The sequence below is a fragment of the Gasterosteus aculeatus genome, chromosome 6 (genome assembly GCF_964276395.1).
Source record: "Gasterosteus aculeatus chromosome 6, fGasAcu3.hap1.1, whole genome shotgun sequence".
NCBI classification, from domain to species: domain Eukaryota; kingdom Metazoa; phylum Chordata; class Actinopteri; order Perciformes; family Gasterosteidae; genus Gasterosteus; species Gasterosteus aculeatus.
This window is the reverse complement of record NC_135693.1, coordinates 11,857,371-11,875,198: the sequence shown is the minus strand read 5'-3', so window position 1 is coordinate 11,875,198 and position 17,828 is coordinate 11,857,371. Positions and strand designations below refer to the sequence as shown.

The 17,828-nt window shown below is 43.2% G+C and overlaps 2 protein-coding genes across 2 annotated transcripts; both read right to left on the bottom strand.

Annotated features, from left to right (window-relative positions):
• Positions 1-104: 104 nt before the first annotated feature.
• On the bottom strand, positions 105-10,943 carry slf2 (SMC5/6 complex localization factor 2). Its single transcript, XM_078104416.1, has 20 exons — positions 10,927-10,943; positions 9,264-9,821; positions 8,907-9,143; positions 8,476-8,518; positions 6,750-8,095; positions 6,447-6,526; positions 6,224-6,337; positions 5,971-6,138; positions 5,566-5,671; positions 5,393-5,480; positions 5,158-5,299; positions 4,980-5,067; positions 4,706-4,882; positions 4,289-4,383; positions 4,093-4,180; positions 3,879-3,986; positions 3,676-3,753; positions 3,469-3,555; positions 2,093-2,161; positions 105-1,978 (listed from the first exon to the last, which is right to left on the bottom strand). Exons 2-20 carry the CDS (start codon positions 9,762-9,764, stop codon positions 1,016-1,018), a joined length of 4,578 nt encoding a protein of 1,525 aa, XP_077960542.1. The 5' UTR covers positions 9,765-9,821; positions 10,927-10,943; the 3' UTR covers positions 105-1,015.
• Positions 10,944-12,558: 1,615 nt separating this feature from the next.
• Positions 12,559-16,298, bottom strand: LOC120820691 (phosphoglycerate mutase 1). Its single transcript, XM_040178750.2, has 4 exons — positions 15,929-16,298; positions 15,148-15,422; positions 14,280-14,460; positions 12,559-14,094 (listed from the first exon to the last, which is right to left on the bottom strand). Exons 1-4 carry the CDS (start codon positions 16,065-16,067, stop codon positions 13,925-13,927), a joined length of 765 nt encoding a protein of 254 aa, XP_040034684.1. The 5' UTR covers positions 16,068-16,298; the 3' UTR covers positions 12,559-13,924.
• Positions 16,299-17,828: the final 1,530 nt, after the last annotated feature.

Genomic DNA, 17,828 nt, shown 5'->3' with positions numbered 1-17,828 from the left:
CATATTGTACTTTGTGGTCTTCATTGGCGGTGATAAATTGATACAATGGTGAAAATAAACGCGATAGGTGGACATCTCATTAAGGCAAAATAGTATTGACAATATTGTTGTCCAAAGTTTTATTTATTTTCTCCATTTGGCAGTATTTATCATTAAAAAAATATTTCTCCAAAGGGGGAATATGAAAAATTGCACACATCCAACAAAACAGTGAAATTACAACAATGAATCCAAAACAAGATTATGTGTATCCTGAAACTATTTACAGTTACTTTAATAGTACGTCACAGTAAGACAAGCACAGCTGAGTATTAAAATGAACTATCGCCGTATTCCATTTAAGTCCTTCGCGTTCAGTCACACCATCGTTGCTCACAGGCACATTTGGAGAACAGCGATATCTTTGTTGGCATTGGTCAATGCCTGTACCTTTCCTGCTATGAACAGACGGACCTGGGGGGGGAGAAACCTGCTATAAGCAAATCTCATTTCTAAAATAAATTTAACTTACAGTAAAACTGTTGCATAGTGGGAGTAGATTTTGAACAGTATGTCGGGTGTTTACACTTGAGGCTGTTTTGTAGAAGAAAGTGGTAAATATGGTACAAGAGCTTCCCATCAGCAGAGTTACACAACGAGAAATGACTTAAATTCTCTAAATTAACATGGCACAAAAACAAGGATTCAAAAGAATCCCTCTCTTTAAACACAGCACTACTCAGCAGCAATATACACATAACAAAACTAAAAGGAGTTAAAACAGGCACAAATAAGAGGCATTCACAAAATATTTATCAATATATAAAAAACAAAAAAATAAAACAATATTTTCTTTGTGAGCAACACTCACTTTGTGCTCTCTTCTAAAATGTTTTTATTCATAAATATACAAATAGTATTTGGACTGAAGATGAAACTCGGGAAGGGAGGAGGGGGGGGGGGTGGAGATGGATGGGGAGGATAATAGTGCAAATTGAGTTTAAGAGTAACCCAAGAGCCGTGATAAATAAAATCTCTATGAGCCCATGTCACATGCTGCGACCTGGTTATGGTGAGAAGCTTCTCCGGTCTCAAACGGGTTTTCAGACTCCATCTCACTACGCTCCTCCTTTCCAGCCTCCGTTTGCTCCTGTACTTCACTCAACTCTTCTGGCATCAGGTTGTTCTCGGTCCTGCTTGTTTCATCCATTGTATCGTCTACCAAAATGTCTTCTGCAGTCATGTCGTCCCCGGGCTCATTTGTCTCCTCCTTTGTATCGTCTCCCAACATTGCTTCTGCCGTCATGTCGTCCCCGGGCCCCTTTGTATCGTCTCCGATCATTTCTTCTACAGTCATGTCGTCCCCGGGCCCCTTTGTATCGTCTCCCAACATTTCTTCTGCCGTCATGTCGTCCTCGGGCTCATTTGTTTCCTCCTTTGTATTGTCTCCCAACATTTCTTCTGCAGTCTTGTCGTCCCCGGGTCCCTTTGTATCGTCTCCCAACATTTCTTCTGCAGTCATGTCGTCCGCGGGCTTCTTTGTATCGTCTCCCAACATTTCTTCTGCAGTCTTGTCGTCCCCGGGCTCCTTTGTATCGTCTCCCAACATTTCTTCTGCAGTCTTGTCGTCCCCGGGCTCCTTTGTATCGTCTCCCAACATTTCTTCTGCAGTCTTGTCGTCCCCGGGCTCCTTTGTATCGTCTCCCAACATTTCTTCTGCAGTCTTGTCGTCCCCGGGCTCATTTGTTTCCTCCTTTGTATCGTCTCCCAACATTTCTTCTGCAGTCTTGTAGTTCTCTGTCTCATTTGTGTCATCCATTGTGTCATCTTCTTCCTCGTCCTCGTCAGTTATCAAAATCTGTTTGCCATCATTGGATCTCTCTTCTTCATCGTCCTCAAACCCTGGCCCCTCTCCATCATCGCTGTCCATCTCGTGCTCCTCTTGGCTGCTCGTCAATGTGTCAACGGGCAAAGGCTGCCAATAATCATACAACTGGCCCTACAGGAGGAAAACAGAATCAGGGTGATGACTCTTAAACTGCATTTATCTGTCAGAGGAAAACCTGGTGCACATAAAACTTTCAGGACAAGAGCATGTGTAGGACTACTGTACATGGAGAGGCCTGGTCCTCTGAAGGAGCATCTGCCACTTGGTGTAGATCCTGGCCACGAGGTCCTTCACCTGGATCGGGGAAGACGTAGTCAAACACACTGCTTGGAGAGAGCACCCACAGCATGCTGGTTGTAAGGGTTGGGTTAAATGATCGCACCTTGAAACCAAGTCAGCAGTGATTGATTATGTTATGATCCACCATGATCATATAGAAGAAGCCCAACTCCCACAGTGAGGATATTGGTTGGTTTTGTTTTGTTAGCAGTCTAAAGATGCCCTTTTGGGGCCACAGTAAAATACCACAGTATTTTGTTTTAAAATACTAAATTTTAAAAGTACAATTGATTGAATGATTTTCGTGTTTTAATTCTTGGGAATAAAACTTAAATGCAATATTCTTAACTAAGTGACCATAAGGTCTAACAACTACTGCCTGTATCAGATAGCCCTCCCCCTTCAGCTGTAACTAGACTGCTTATCTAAAAGCATTAATTAGCTACATTTGGCGGTAAATACCAACGCTGCTTTTTGTCTGATTCCTTCCTTTTAACAAACACTGAGCCTCGGGGTCTTCAAGGAGTTAAAACGTTTTCTGCAGAAGGGGACAAAGAGGCTTCGGCTGTCTGCAGTAAGACGTTTGCAACAAGGACCAAGTGCGCCAAACTCCAACATAAGAGCCACAAGTCTGGATTGAGCAACATGAACCTAATGGCGTGTGCAACGCAGGAGCCTCTGTTGCACGCGCCATTGCATGCCGCCGCCTTGAGCAGCCTCTCATTAAGTCAAACTGATTTTACTTTTGATTTACCAATGATGATTTCTGTGATAAGGCGGATTGAAGAGTTTGCTTTTCAGGGATACTGCAGTCACTGACCTCAATGTGGTATTGGGCCGGTTATTAACCATAGGACGTGGGAATAGTTGGTATTTGTAAAGTTGAACAAACAGGTCAAACAAAAGATACTGGGGCAAGTGGCACGTCTCGATCTTGTTTACCCGGTAGGTACAAAAAGGCGCTGAGGCTCCCTCGTATACTGATGAACCGCCGACAACAGCGCCCAAATTCACCGACTGTTCCCGAGGCGTCCAACACCGCCCAGCCAGTTACTGTGTTCTAATTGCTAAATAATTGTAAATCTAACTGACTGGATGAAGTCAGTGTCGATGGGGGAACCGCCATGTCGGTTTGGCCGGATTGCTCTTCATCTTTTATGCAAATTCAGAAGAAGCCACAATGACCACACTTCCTCTCATCTGACTGCAAACCAAACTTCCTTTGCGATAGTAACAAAATTGAACTTCAAGGCATTCAAAAAGCGCTGAAGAGCCTTTTAAATGTTGTCGTACATCTGGATCCAGATCACAATCAAACTCACCTTGCTCCGATAAAGACATTTCTCACTCTCTCTGATGTCGCACTTAACGTGCGTTTCCAGCTCGGAGCACATGGACAGCAGCTGCGTCTGAGTCAAAAGAAAAGGGAAACGCACGTGAACACGCCTCTCGCAAAGCAGATCGATATCGCCATCTTCACACATGGACAGAACTTGAGACCAGAAAGGGGGATGCATTTCAAGTCCTACCTTTTGATTAGCCGGGAAGAACTGGTAGTTTGACGCTTCATTTGCCAAAGTCAGAAGGCTATAGCAGAGGTAGTAGGACTGAGGCAGAGCCAATGGGAAGAAAATGCCCAGTCATTGAATTATCACTCTTTACTTACACATTTAAAAGAAATTTAAAAACTAGACATGCAAAACGTGACATGAAGATGAAGGCCCACGCTCACCTGTTGGTCGAGGGTGGCTACGTCCTCTCCTTTATTTCTCTGACTCAGCATGCTTCGGAGTAGCGCGGAGGGCTGCATCCGGGGCAGATAGGGCCTCAGATCGGAGAGCTACGCATGGCAGCGCAAGAGAAACATATTGGAATAAATAACAACAGAGAGCAGATATCTAAAAATACAATTGTATAGGTTAGGGTTACACGCTGAAAGAGATTACCTCAAACTCCTTTTCTCTCGGCCTGTAGGTGCATGTTCCGTTCAACAGCTTCGAGATCATGGACAGGCTCAGATGTCGACGCAGTTGTCTACAGGAACCAATGTTAATTCTTTTTAACGTACAATACGATAAAAGAAAAGACAGCTTGTGGGTGGAATATGGAGAGTAGACAACAAAAGAGAGGGAAAAGACTTACTTCCCACGCGTGTTGTCAGGAAGCAGCTGAACTAGCAGGCACATGTTGTGGTGGTCATCCGTCAGATCGGTAAGGTCCATGCAGATTCGAGGCAGCTGAGAACATTTAAAAGAAATATGAGATAACTAATTTAATAAGAAATTCTTTGATCATATAATAAATCAATTTGAACAAGGGCCAGTAGATTTAAAATATTTCACAATCCTTTGAAGTCATATTCATGGCCAGACTGTGAATTCCGTAATTATATGAAAATACATATCAATACAAATCAAGCAAAAATAATTTTATAAACTCCCTGCCAAAAAATCAACAACTCCAAAACAAGCATCAAACATTTTGCTGTACACATTCAAACAGTTTAGTCTGATGCTCAGCATTACAGTGGCACCACTGTGAACTTCCATTGTCACTGACCATTGTGTCCCAGTCCCTCACGTTGTTGACGATTTTGTACTGGAGAGGGTACAGCTCGGTGCTGGACGTGAGGAGGAGGCGCGAGTCCAGGCCCACCTTCGCCACCACGGTCAGCAGCAGCAGCAGCTCGTCGTCGCTGTACACTCGTGGACAAAGGCCCATGCAGTAAGACAGGTACTGAGAACAACGAAAACAACAAACAGGAAGTGAACGACTGAATGGAGAGGCTGTGCAGTCGCTGGCAAACTGTTCCTAGCGTTTTACTCCGTCTCACCTTCAAGATGTTGTTGCAGTTGTGTTCAGGGAACGCTTTTGGTTCCTCCTTGCTGGAGGGACTTTCACTTTTGATATGAATGTCCTCACTACGCAAAAAAACAACAACATCAAATAAACAACTTGATTAGAAAACAAGGACACGCATGAGTCATTTCAAGAGCAAGGCTGTAACTTACAGCAGATCTCCCTCGGTGAAGGGAGGCTGCAGATTCTCAAAAGGGAAAAGAGTAACGAACGAAACTCCCATATTCAACAGAACCAGCGCCACATCGGCCAAACTGGGCACCCACACCTTAAACTGCTGGCTTTCATTTTTCACTGCAGAAGCGTAGACAAGGAAAAAAACAGGTCAGCAAGTACCAATAGTAATAATACAAAAATAAATAAGAAATAGCGGGAAAAAAGGCTGACCTATCTGATAAGCAGCAGTGCGGGCGATGTCACACAGAGCCTGGAGTATCTTTTCACATACCAGCCTCTCACTATGGACTGACATCATCTGACCGGAACAAAAAGAATTACTACCAAGGCTCAGACATCTGCACAGTCACAACTGACCTGCTACATGTGTGTGAGGGGCCTACCTTGAACAGGAAACGGGTAACCTGAGTTGGACAGGGCGAACGACAATTATAAGCTTCCTGGAACAATCCAATATTTAGATGCAACCTGAGTTGGGCAGGACTGGACCTGTAGTGTCATATGTGGAGAAGGAAAGATTAGAGGAAATAACAATTAGCAGAACGAAGGTGAAAGAAAGGTCAAAGAAATACCCATTTAAATCACGAGGGTTCAACACTGAGCACTAATGTGCGATCAAATGTAGATTACAATTAGTCTTAAGGTCACATATTTCCCTGATGGTTTGTGCAAAAAGGAAGGCAGGATCCGGGCAACAGTGACTACAAATATCAAATTTCCTTGCGATCAGGCTTCAGCTAGTGCACCGTCGCTCTGAACCGTAGTGTGCATATCCACACACAACTCACCAAAGAAGCGTTTTCTGCGCCGTGCCCTGCGGGTTGACCATGCACCGTCTGAGCTGCAGCGTCTCATGGTCAAAGATCTGGCCAAATCTCTCCAGGTTGAACACCACTTCTCCCGGAGGCACTTCTCTGATAGCGTTGGACATCAAAGAGTAGCGTTGCAGGAATTCCCTACAGATAACATACTGCAGGTTAATAAAGCACCGCACGGCGGTGACGTGGTTTAGAAGAGTCTGTGTGCTCCTGCATGGCTTACTGTTGTTCGGTGGAGACGCCCTCCTCCCGGTTCTCCTCCGCCTCCTCATATTCAGCTATCCTCAGCAGGTCCTCTTTACACGCAGTTAGAAGTTGTGACTCAATCTCTTTAGCTCTAATGGATGAAAACCATGTGGAGAAAGTTAACCGTGCAGTTGCCGTAGCTCAAATAAAAATACAAAAAGGTTATGGGAAATGGAAATGACATTTTCTGCAGCATTTACCTTTTATTGGTGTTGATTTCCTCCAGCATCTGGTCGAGGTTGTTCTTGTAGATGCCCAACTTAGTGGCTGCCAACAGCTGCTGTGGGAAACACGGCCGACAACACTTAATGACGATCATACCTTTGTGACTGTGTTTCGACAACGACAAGCGATTTCTGAGCTCATTTGATGAAATTGCACTTTCTTGTTTCTTGTTATTCTGGGTTTGTATCCTTATGGTTGAAATGCACTTATTGAAAGTCGCTTTGGATAAAAGCGTCAGCTAAATGACATCTAATGTAATGTAATAATTTGGAGCTTACGGTGCTCGACGGGCAGCTGTGATTTCCGGGTGTGCCCGGCTCGGAGAAAGCCAGCTTTGCTGGCGTGGCTGGAGGCTTGCTGACGCGCTCCATCATCTCCTGCAGGGAGAGAAGCTGCTCCTCCTCACTGCTTTGGGAGCTCTGGGTTAGATCCATATCCACCGCAAAGCTTAGGCCCAGGTCCAGGTCCAGATCAATGGGATCTTCTTCGCTCGCCGGCCTCCTGCGCCCATCACTTGCTCGCCTCTCCGGCGGTAGAGGACGAGAGCAGTGAGGCGTGGAGGTTGCGGGGCCTGTCTCTAACTCGCCGTGACTCCCCTGGTTCGGGGGGAGAGGTGTGGGCTTGTCGTTCGATTTTAGACCATCATCCTTTGGCTTGTTAACCGAAGAAGTGAGGGGGCTGTTTTTTGAGTCATTTCGGAAAGCGTATTTCAAGTGTTCAAGTTGTACCCGCTCTAAAGCCACAGTCGGCACGGGGACTTTTGCCTGATGAGATGACGGCGGGGATGAGACTTTGGCGTCCGTCGCGTGTGAACTCGTCTTTCGACAGGAGGATCCATTAGTCAAAGGGCTGGACGAACAGCTGTTCTCCGAGGCGGGAGATTTGATCCCGGCCATCTTGGGCTTTGGGGTCTTGTGGGCAGAGCTGACAACATATGTCAAAGGATCAGGAGTGAAAAGCTCATCTATATCGTCCGGGATCGCAACAGGCCTTCGTGGTCGAGCCGTTTTATTTCGCTCCACCGTACTTGTTTTGGAGCAATGTTTGGGAGTGCTGCTGTCCGGTTTCCTGCTCTCCTCTGTGTGATCGTCTCTGCTCCCGGCGTTGACTAGTATTTCCGAGGTACTGCCGTGAGTGTGAAGGGACTGGTGGCTGCCTGGCTGAGGGGAGCCACCTGTGTCCTCCAGGGGAACCGACTGCTTCAAACTTTCTTCATCCAGACTTTTTGAAGGTGATCTCAACTTCAAGATGTCATCCTGGGTGCCCTTTAAGTAGACTTGCATTGCTCCAATCATTGACGGTTTCTTTATGCAAGGTTTGAGTGACGTGGATGCCCATGATGACTGCGCGGGTTTAGTTGTGGACGACAGCTCCAAGCACGGTGATTGGCCAGAGGATGGTTGTGTGCAAAGAAGGCGATTTGGGGTTTTGGGGGACCGTTCCAAGGCTAATGAATGCGTCTTTGAGGGCGGAGTCAGCATTGCGCTCAGTGAGCGGCCCACAGTTGGCTTTGGTGTCTGCGCTTGGTCAGAGTTCACAGCCGAAAGACAGAGTTTCTTGGGACTGTCGACAAGGTCTTGAAAATCTCTGTGCCTCTTCTGAGATGTGCAATTCAAATCCACAACTGGAAAGAGGAAATACATCAAAATGATTAATTAACAAAAATAATGTTGTCTAAATGTGGCATGTAAAAGTAACCGCTTCTTCTGTAACTAGCAAAGAGTTTAAGGTCACATTTGTGTTTCCAGCTATAAAGCGGCTTGTAAAGCCTACAAGTAACAGAGTGTAGTAAGTAATTCTTATCAATAGCAGGAAAAAGATCTATATATAATAAGGAGAGAGGACCATCATGGAAGATGACGGTTGATATTATCTATGATTTCATTTCTTCCATGTGCCTGTATTCATTTGCGTTATGGAGGACTGTTGTTAAAAATGGTAAAGTAAAGTCCAAAACAATGCCAAATATCACAGCTAAGAAAAATTGGAAAACTTTAACATTACCTGGAATTCTGTTTTCACTCGAAGGTGTTTGTTTATGTTGCTCCTAAAAAAACAAAATAAAAATAAGGGAAAAATAGTGACTCTCTAAGCGGTTTTCTTAAGTAAAAGACAGCAATTACAGAACAAGCTGGGCCGGATGTTGAATAATTAAAAAATATCCAGATGTCCAGATGGTCAATCTTAATACTGTCAAGTTTATAATAGACAATCAGTTAAATGCATATTAGTAAAATGACAGAATTTTTCATCCACTTATCAAAGCCATATTACCTGAATTTTTGTTTCAAAAATCAAACTGAGGCAAAACACATCATGCTCCCCCCCAAGTGAACTTCATTTTGGCACAACCCTACAACCCTGCCTTGAAACTGGAGGATGAACTGCTCAAAATCTGTTACGAAAGTTAAGTAGTATCGAAAACAGTTTTTTACCTGGCCAGGGGACAAAAGATTGTGCATAACAGGTAAACTGGAACCACTACTTCTGTAAGACGACTGGGTACTGGGAGAAGGCTGGTAGCCCGAAGAGGACCAGTGGGCCCGATGCTCTGAGTCCGAGGTGGGCCACGGGTGAACTCCTTGAATACCTCTGATGTAAAATGACGGGCTCATAGGGGGCCTGTGGAGCTCGACTGTACCTATGGAACTCCTCACATCACTGGATTGATCCTATCCAAGTAAATGTTAGAAGACACAACCATTCACAATCACTTGAACACTAATTCTGCAGTACAAGTCATAAACGAGTGTTTCAACAAATCTTGTTTTCACGAACGTAAAAGAAAATACCTTGCTCGACGCGTGCCTTTGTGGCGTTACATTTTTACTTCCCGAGTTTGACAAAGTGACCTTGGATTCAGTCCCTTGCTCTCTCCTGATATGGGACGACAGGAAGTGGTTACTTAAATCCTTCATGAAGTGAGGAAACGCTGTAGTACCACTGTTAGTTGCGCTGACTGGATCAGACCTCGATGAGCAGAAAGACGGCGGAGGTTGTTGATGGTGTTGGTTCTGCAGAGGGGCGAATCTGCACCCTGCCAGAGGGTGGGACCGATTCACTGGGGAGCCAATGTGAGACGGGCTGCTTGGGACAAACCCTGGAGAATAGGTCGGTCCCGTAGGTGGGAGAAGGTGCCGTGTTGAAAGAGGGTGCTGTGGTGGTAGAGGGTGCCGTGGTGGAAGAGGGTGCTGTGGTGGATTTAGTCTGTCCCACACCTCAGGGCTATGAAGTGGCAACATTGTCCTGGGAGGTGGGCGAGGAAGCCCGTTGAGGTGCTCAGAGGGTTTCATTGGAGTCTCCTGGAATAATGATGATTCGGGAGCGCTGCTGGAATACAAGGTCCTTCCCTAAAACAAAAGAAAAACGCTTTTGAATTACAATCTTACGTCTCCTAAAATATTTGGTGCCTCAAAATGCTACAGTGTGAACAGGCTGACATGTAAGCGTTTGTCAGACAGCGAAGGCCCAAGATCTCGCTGTGCCTCCTCCATCGGTTGGACTATATTTTCTTTGTCACGCTGCCAGACACAAGTGGGTTCTTCTCGTTGCATTATTTTAGCATCCTTTCCACTACAAGCTGTCACGACTATTACGGGCTTGTGCATAATTCAATAGGTTTGGAATCGGCTCCGAGATGAAGGTAATGAACAAAGAACCGGTCTTCCAGAGAGCTACACCTTGTTGTCTCCACAGTGATGGCGCACCGAAATAAGATGTCTGCTTTCTATTTTTCGTTAATTGCCACCAAATGAAGTTGCAGCAAGTGTAACAATGTATGTCAATAAATCAACTAAAAACAACAATAGGATTTTTCTCTTTTACTGTGGGGAGAAAAGGCTCTGAAGATACAGATAGTTATTACTTATTCATTTGAAAATTCATCAAACAAACTTCCACCGACAAAGCTCTACTAGAGTCTACAGATACGTTACGTTGCGACACGATCAGCAACTAGACTGAATCGAGTGTCTTGTAGCAACACGTTGTCTTGCAACATTGATAATGGAAATTACGTCATTACAACAATTAGCGTTACAACGAAAAAATGCATCCATAACTTATAGTTAAGTCGGTTACGAAGTGCAACATGAAACAAGTGAAACAAATTGCGTCGCGGTGTACATTTAAATAAATATTGCTTAAAACGTTACACTATTTTACGAGACAGCACCACTTGACGGGGCACTGTGGGTGGTTGTCGACCGACATGTATTACTCGGGGGGAAAGTGTTCTGCAAGAAAGCCAGAGAAAGGCAACTGATCACGTACACATAAAAGTTAGTCTCGTCACCATGGCGACAACAATGCAATTTAGCAGTGCCGTTTTCAAATAAAAAGAATAATAAGTGCTGAAACGACACCGTCACAGCCACTACGAGAAGACGCCTTCTAGTCGGTTCCTTCCGATCACATGCGCGTTAAGGGGGGCTAATTTAACCAGCCTTGCCTTACCGTGACAGCGTGATCAACAGTAATGTCACCTGCTTGAATTTCTCAATCATAAACAAATGTCCACGAAGTAACACGAAACATTATGTTAGTGCGCTCGTGCTTATGCTACAAACACTAACCATTCGCTAAAGCTAGCAAAGGTGACTGACATGAAGAGCGTGTTTACATGGTGTTAAGCTTAGCCGCATGACAGTTACCGATAGGTCTTTAAATAATGTTTGGTTCGCTTTCAAAGTAAACATGAACACGCACGTTACACGCAGTGCCTGGCTAGCAAAATAACAATGAATATTAGCAATACGGTGTTTGAGGAAGTGATCTGTTTAGCTAACGTTAGCGTTAGCTGGCTAACGTGCTCCCAACTTAGACTCAAAGTATGAACAAAGTCCGTCAATTTTCTTACAGGGTGTTTCTTTGATTTTCGGTTGCTCTTCTCATTTTGAGGTGTAGTCCGACTGCCTTCAACCACAGACAGCGACAATAACAAGCTCACAATGTTAAAATCATCTCGGGAATATTAACGTCTCCCGCCTACAGGCAAATCGACCAACGTTGAGCGGAGTGCATCATGGGAGATGGAGTCCAGCACCATTTCAATTAAAAAAATGCTTAACTTCCCACCAAATATTAGTACAGATATTCTTGAGGAAAATGCTTCGGATATTGGCATAGATATAGATGATTCGCAGTGTTTACTCACTTCCACTGACCAGAGGAATGTCATCTATTGTAATCTGGTTTTAACTTTCACTTATAGATGTAGTGGTTTCTTGGGCCTCACTGTTGAGCTTTCTTGTTATTGCCTTACTTTGGCTGTCAAAGCAGTGTCAAAATAATATGAATGAAGTCATTATCGTTATCCTTCCCTATGTGAGGTGTGTGTATAATATATATATATATATATTTTTTTTAAGGTTGCTAACTATATATATATATATAACATTTCTCAAGTTTTTCATTTTATGGTGCTTTTGTGGGCTTTTTTCACAATTTTAATATTACCATGATGTAGAGTGGAATTGGGCCCAAATACTGGTTCATTTTTAGACAACAAATACATTTAGACTAAAGTCAAAATATATTAGGTCAGAAAATGTCACGGAAAAAAGTAAAAAGATATCAGGTCGAACGTTTTTTAAGGTTACTAACCAGATTCTGGTTGACACGGCCATGTATTTCTATGACCATTAGAAGCTGCTCGCAGAAGATTACCAGGAGAGTAGGTCATTTTGTCAGGTCTTAAGCCTTAAATGTTTTTAGTATGTCTTTGAATATAATCACCAATGTAAGCCGGCAAAAATAAGTGTGTGTGAATACGCTACTGCATTCATAACATAATCGACTTGTCAAATTAAAATCATATCAGACAGCTGCATATTGTACAAAGTTTGGTTACAATTCCAGCATTTCTTGACCCTCAAAAGCCGCTTCGATGCCCATGGTGAAAGATAGGTTGCCACGGCAAAACTAGTTTAATGTCAAATTCCACCTCGCTAGTATTCTAAGCACCTTGTTATTGCGAAGAAAGACACATAATGATAATTTACATAATAGCTCCTCCGCTCCTACTATGTTGGTGCTCGCTCCGTTAAAAAGTATTTATACCTGGCTAGACATTGAGACACATCAGCATTTGATTTTTAAATGTATTACCATTAGATACATACAACCAACAAAGAGTTATTTGTCAATAAACAAGAAAATACTGTGTTACATAAAGGGTGATTTCAAACTGAAACCTTCTCTTAAAACCTCTAGGCAGTGAGGGAAGCTTTAGGCATAAGAGCTGCAGACACATAATCACTAGGACACCAAGACGCGAAGACAGGCCAACTGCAGCAAAACAGAGTAACAAAAATAATGTTTGAATTTAGAAATCTTCTGTTATAAATGACTCACAATGGAACTATGGAACATTGAAACTGGAAATGCTATAATTCAAATAAAGGCTTTAGCGCCTATACGTTGCAATGCTGGTAATAATGCAATGTTTGGCACCATTTATATTGGACCTAACTTGATCAAACAGAAAAAAGGAAAAGACAGCAAGAACACAGCACAAATACCATATACAGAGATAAGGAGAGGAAAGGATTGTTTAGTTGTTCTTACCGTCCCATTTGGCTCTCAAGAGATTGGAAACTTTTAATCAATAGAATGCACCAATGACTTGCTTCAAAGCCTTTTATAGAAATTAAGTGTTCCCTCTTTCGCAGTGGTCCCTTAAATAAAAAAGAGGTCCCACAAAGTCCTCTTTAAATTAAATTATAATACAATATCTGATGAGTAAAAAATAAAAATAAAAAAAAGATTGTATGATCTGACACACATGGGTATAACTCTTCACAACCATCAGTGCATCTGAAAAACAGTATCTCATCATTACATCCAGTTAAAGCAACTACCTTTATCAGCAAGGCTATCCATTCCAGTGGACTCTAGTGAACCTTCTCCACTCTTAAAGACACAGTACATGAGCAGACTTACAGCTTCAATGGTGCATGTAAAAGTGGCGGCCGCCAGCTCCAATAAACTTACTGCATTTGTGACAGATACATAATCATCAATATTGGGGGGAAAAAAAGAAAGAAAAAAAAGTATGATGTTTTTTTTTATTAATCTATTTATCATGTAGCAAAATGGGACTACCAAGTGCAATTTGTTGCACAACCGTGTGTAAAAACAATAAACAAACTCTGAATTTAAAAAAAGGTTGTCTTATCAATGGGTCTTTTTAGCAAAGACCAACAAACCCCCCCTCCCCCCCCAAAAAACCCCAATACGTCTTGAGAGCAGTGACACTTATATATATATATATCTTTATAATTCACCATCTACTATCCCCGCACTGTACAAGAAGAGTGAGGTTGCCGTCGACTACAGTGTACTCATTGTGTATTACAATCCAGGTTAGGATTAAACAAAAACACTAAACTGGGGTCAGTCGTTGGGGCAAAACCTACTCGGTCGTACACAAAGAGGGCTTTTTCTGTGCCAATTACTTCTTGGCCTTTCCCTGAGCAGCCACAGCCTCCATGGCTTTACGTACGGTCTCCTCATCTCCCAGGAACTGCATCGGCTTGACAGGCTTCAGGTTCTTGTCCAGCTCGTAGAGGATGGGGATGCCCGTCGGCAGGTTCAGCTCCATGATGGCTTCATCGGACATGCCTACAGGGGACAGCACAAACAGAACCGCTCGGAGGTTAGTGAACTCGCAGGTTGTAAGGTTTTTTCTGTTAGAAATGTGCTTAGAAACTATTCCTTGATACTATTGACAACATACTATAGGATAATCAAATTTGAGTATCAATTTCCTTATTTGTTTGCATGAAAAAACTACTAACGCCACTCACCCTCCAGGTGCTTGACAATCCCCCTCAGACTGTTTCCATGGGCAGCGATGAGCACCCGCTTTCCCTTTTTGATCTGAGGGGCGATCTCCTCGTTCCAGAAGGGCAGCGCCCGCGCGATGGTGTCCTTCAGGCTTTCGCAGGATGGAAGCTGGTCCTCAGTCAGGTCTGCATAGCGGCGATCCTGAAGGGTGCATGAGCTCAGTTTGCAAAATATATAATAGACTAAGATACAGGATCACTTTTTCTTTTCCATCAAGATTCATTGTCCAGTTATTTGAAAGCCTAAATTCATTAAGAGTATTATTCTTCACACAATATTAGTGATGTGTTCACTGTCATTTGCAGGGAGGAAAGAATCAGCTTTGACACGTTTCTTGTTGCTGATGAAGTTTCAACAGCCACCAGCAGCCAGCTTAGGGCTACTGCACCTTAACTCCTTGTTCTAACCGTAACCGAACTTTGAACTTGCACCTAGCAGTCATATATTTACCCACCAACTACAAACTATTGAGTAACAAGATCAGGGCACATGCTCCCAGAAGATTAGGGACTGTATCTATCTCCACTGTGTACTATGTCTTGTGTACTACTGTACGTGTAAACCATTTTCAATTGGACTGTGCTGTGGACAAAAAAAAAAAAAAAAACCTTATATCTACTAGTTCTTCTTCAAACACTAGGGTGGTTTCTGCTGATTTCATTCATTCATGGGGACACAGTTGGTTATAAAGACCAGGCAGCAGAGATCAGCTCAAGTCAGGCCTCTTCTTTGTGCAGATAGTTTGGTCAATATGTGCAATCCCAGTTATTTCCTCAGAGGCAAACAGAGCTTTGGTTGTGTGCACGTGTTGGAGATATCACATCTTACCTTGCTGATGATACTGTAGTAGTCGTGCTCTGGGCCCATGGGAGGAGGTGGGGTATCGAAGGAGCGCCTCCAGATCTTCACCTGAGCCTCGCCGTGCTTGGCTGCCGTCTCTGCCTTGTTCAGCCCAGTCAGGCCTCCGTAGTGGCGCTCATTAAGCCGCCAGGTCCGGTGCACTGGCACCCACATCTGGTCAATGCTGTCCAGGACCAGCCACAGTGTCCTGGTGGCCCGCTTCAGCACGGAGGTGTAGCAAATGTCGAACTCAAAGTTGGCATCTGCAGAGGGTCAGAGAGCGAGAGACACTGAAGTTTATGCATCGGTTTCCGTTTGGAAATTGTGACGGCTTCTTTAAACCTTGATGTTACATCAAATTGCATTATCTTACTAACATAACGTTAGCTATGACAATACTCTGGGTGTCTCCTCTGTGATGTTCTCTTGCTGAAAAAAGGGCTGAAACACAGCTGCATGTTGTTCATTTAACGTTAAGGAAATAAGTAAGCAATTCTGTATCATTTCTTTTGGAAAAATTCCACACTCCCTCTGTGGTCTTTGGACCTGGGAAAATAGCCCTTTATCGGAGCAGCTTGGTGAAAGGATCACTTCTGCACATTATGTTTTCCTGACACGTTTCATGGGGGGAGGATGTGTCGGGTCTGATGCAAAGGCCATTATGCAACAGGAGCCTTTGAGTACAATACAGACTTTAAGAGACAGTACAGAGACATGATGATGATAATCACGATGATGACGGGACCGAATTGAATTAGTTGTTCCTCACCTTTCAGAGCCTGTCCACCTCGCTTCGCCTCCTTCTCCCCGGTTTCACTCAAATCCGCATCGAACCAGCCGCAGAACCGATTCTCCTGGTTCCAGTTGCTCTCTCCGTGGCGGATCAACACTAGCTTGTAGGCAGCCATGATGGATTATAATGCGCCTCAAAGATAGAACGTTTAAGAATGGCTGCCGTAAGTGAACAACTCTCCACTCAGGGGAAGAAGACGGGTCCACTCGTTTGCTGTCAGACCGGTGGGAGACCGGTGGGGACCTTACTTTTATCCGTTAGATTGGTTTCTCCCCCACTTCCGGGTTTTCACAACCAATGAGATTCCGCTGTGGTAGACGTCGTTTAAGGTTTGACCAATGACAGCGGGGAACGTCAGCGGGGGGAGGGGGCTGTTCCCTGACCTTCATTCTGTACGCTGCACCTTATTGACTTTTCAGTGTTCCTCTCTATAACACTACATGGGTTCACCTATCTATTAATATAGCAACATTTCTATCTATCTATAATGGGACTCGTTTTCATTACATATTGGCCTCTCAATGGGGTATTTGGACCTAGATTTACATTAAAGGTAAAACAATCTACGCTGCTATGGTATTTTAAAGACCAGCTGAACTAACTGTTGCATTTCATCCTTTTCATCTGAAGGGGGAGGCCTTGGCCTGTAAAACATTATACTGCTGTTTTTAGAACCCAGAAATCATAAGCTCAGAACACTACAGACACAAATGTGCAGCAGTCAAGTCGTTTTTAGAGATTCACCCTCTGTCCCCAGTTATCTCATGATAGTTAACCACTGACTGTATGGAGTCAGCATTTCCGTTTTTTCTTCCTCCCAGGCCAAACAAATATCAAATGTCAAATGTTTCGGCCCAAAAAATAAAATTATTCATTTTAAATGTGCAACCCACTTAATATGTTCTGCACTGGACAGTTTAGTCACATGCATTTGTGAGCTCAATGAAAAACACATTATAGAGCAATTCACTTAATTCTTCAATTTTCAGTATTACTTCGAGTTAATTCAAAGAGTGAGTCCACAAAACTACCCCAACTCAAATCCACTTACTAGACTTTTCTGGAGCTTTCAACCAGACCCTCACAAACTAGACTAGGTTTTGTCGCTAACTATGAAGGGTACAGATGTATATGGAAAATGGAAAAAACCAACAGCAAATCTACTAGTGCCTCTGAAAAAAAAGTCTCATCCACTTGTGAATTCCAGTCCTTCTGATGTCACAATCTATCATAATCATTTGAGTGTTTGTATTCGCAGCATGTCTGGGATGAAGGATCGAACGTCATGACCAAATCTTGTTCAAGTTATTTCACAGTAACTATTTTCTCACGTGGAAATAGAATTAGAGCTTTGCTCAGACAATGACCGTCTGCATCGATTTATCACTAACAAGTCTTTATCTGAAACATTGGCCTATTGTATAGCTAAAAAAAGATTTGTTTTGGCCTATAGGCATTAGTGATTGTGAAGGTGAATTTCTGCTTCTAAAAGACACTCAGCATCAGCTTCATGTTTGAACAGTTCATTTGGTAAATGGAGGCCAGGTGACAATGAAAATTACCGTCTCCTGGAGCAAATTATGTTTGAGATGCTTTAAGAAGTCATAAGAGAACGGTACAGTTTGTAATTATGAATCTTTTGATATTATTACTGTGGTGAACAACTAGTGAAGGAACATATTTAACTTAACGTTCTGTCTGTTGCACAGACTCATGACAGATTGTAAAGAACACAAAGAATTATCAGAATGTGTTTAAGTGGCAAATGACAGAAACAAAGATTAAGCTCAGCATAGAATGAAATTGTAAATAGTCAAATCTATCAAGTAACCAGGTGTTTTAAGGCCTTAGACATATTTTCATAATTTAATTAGCA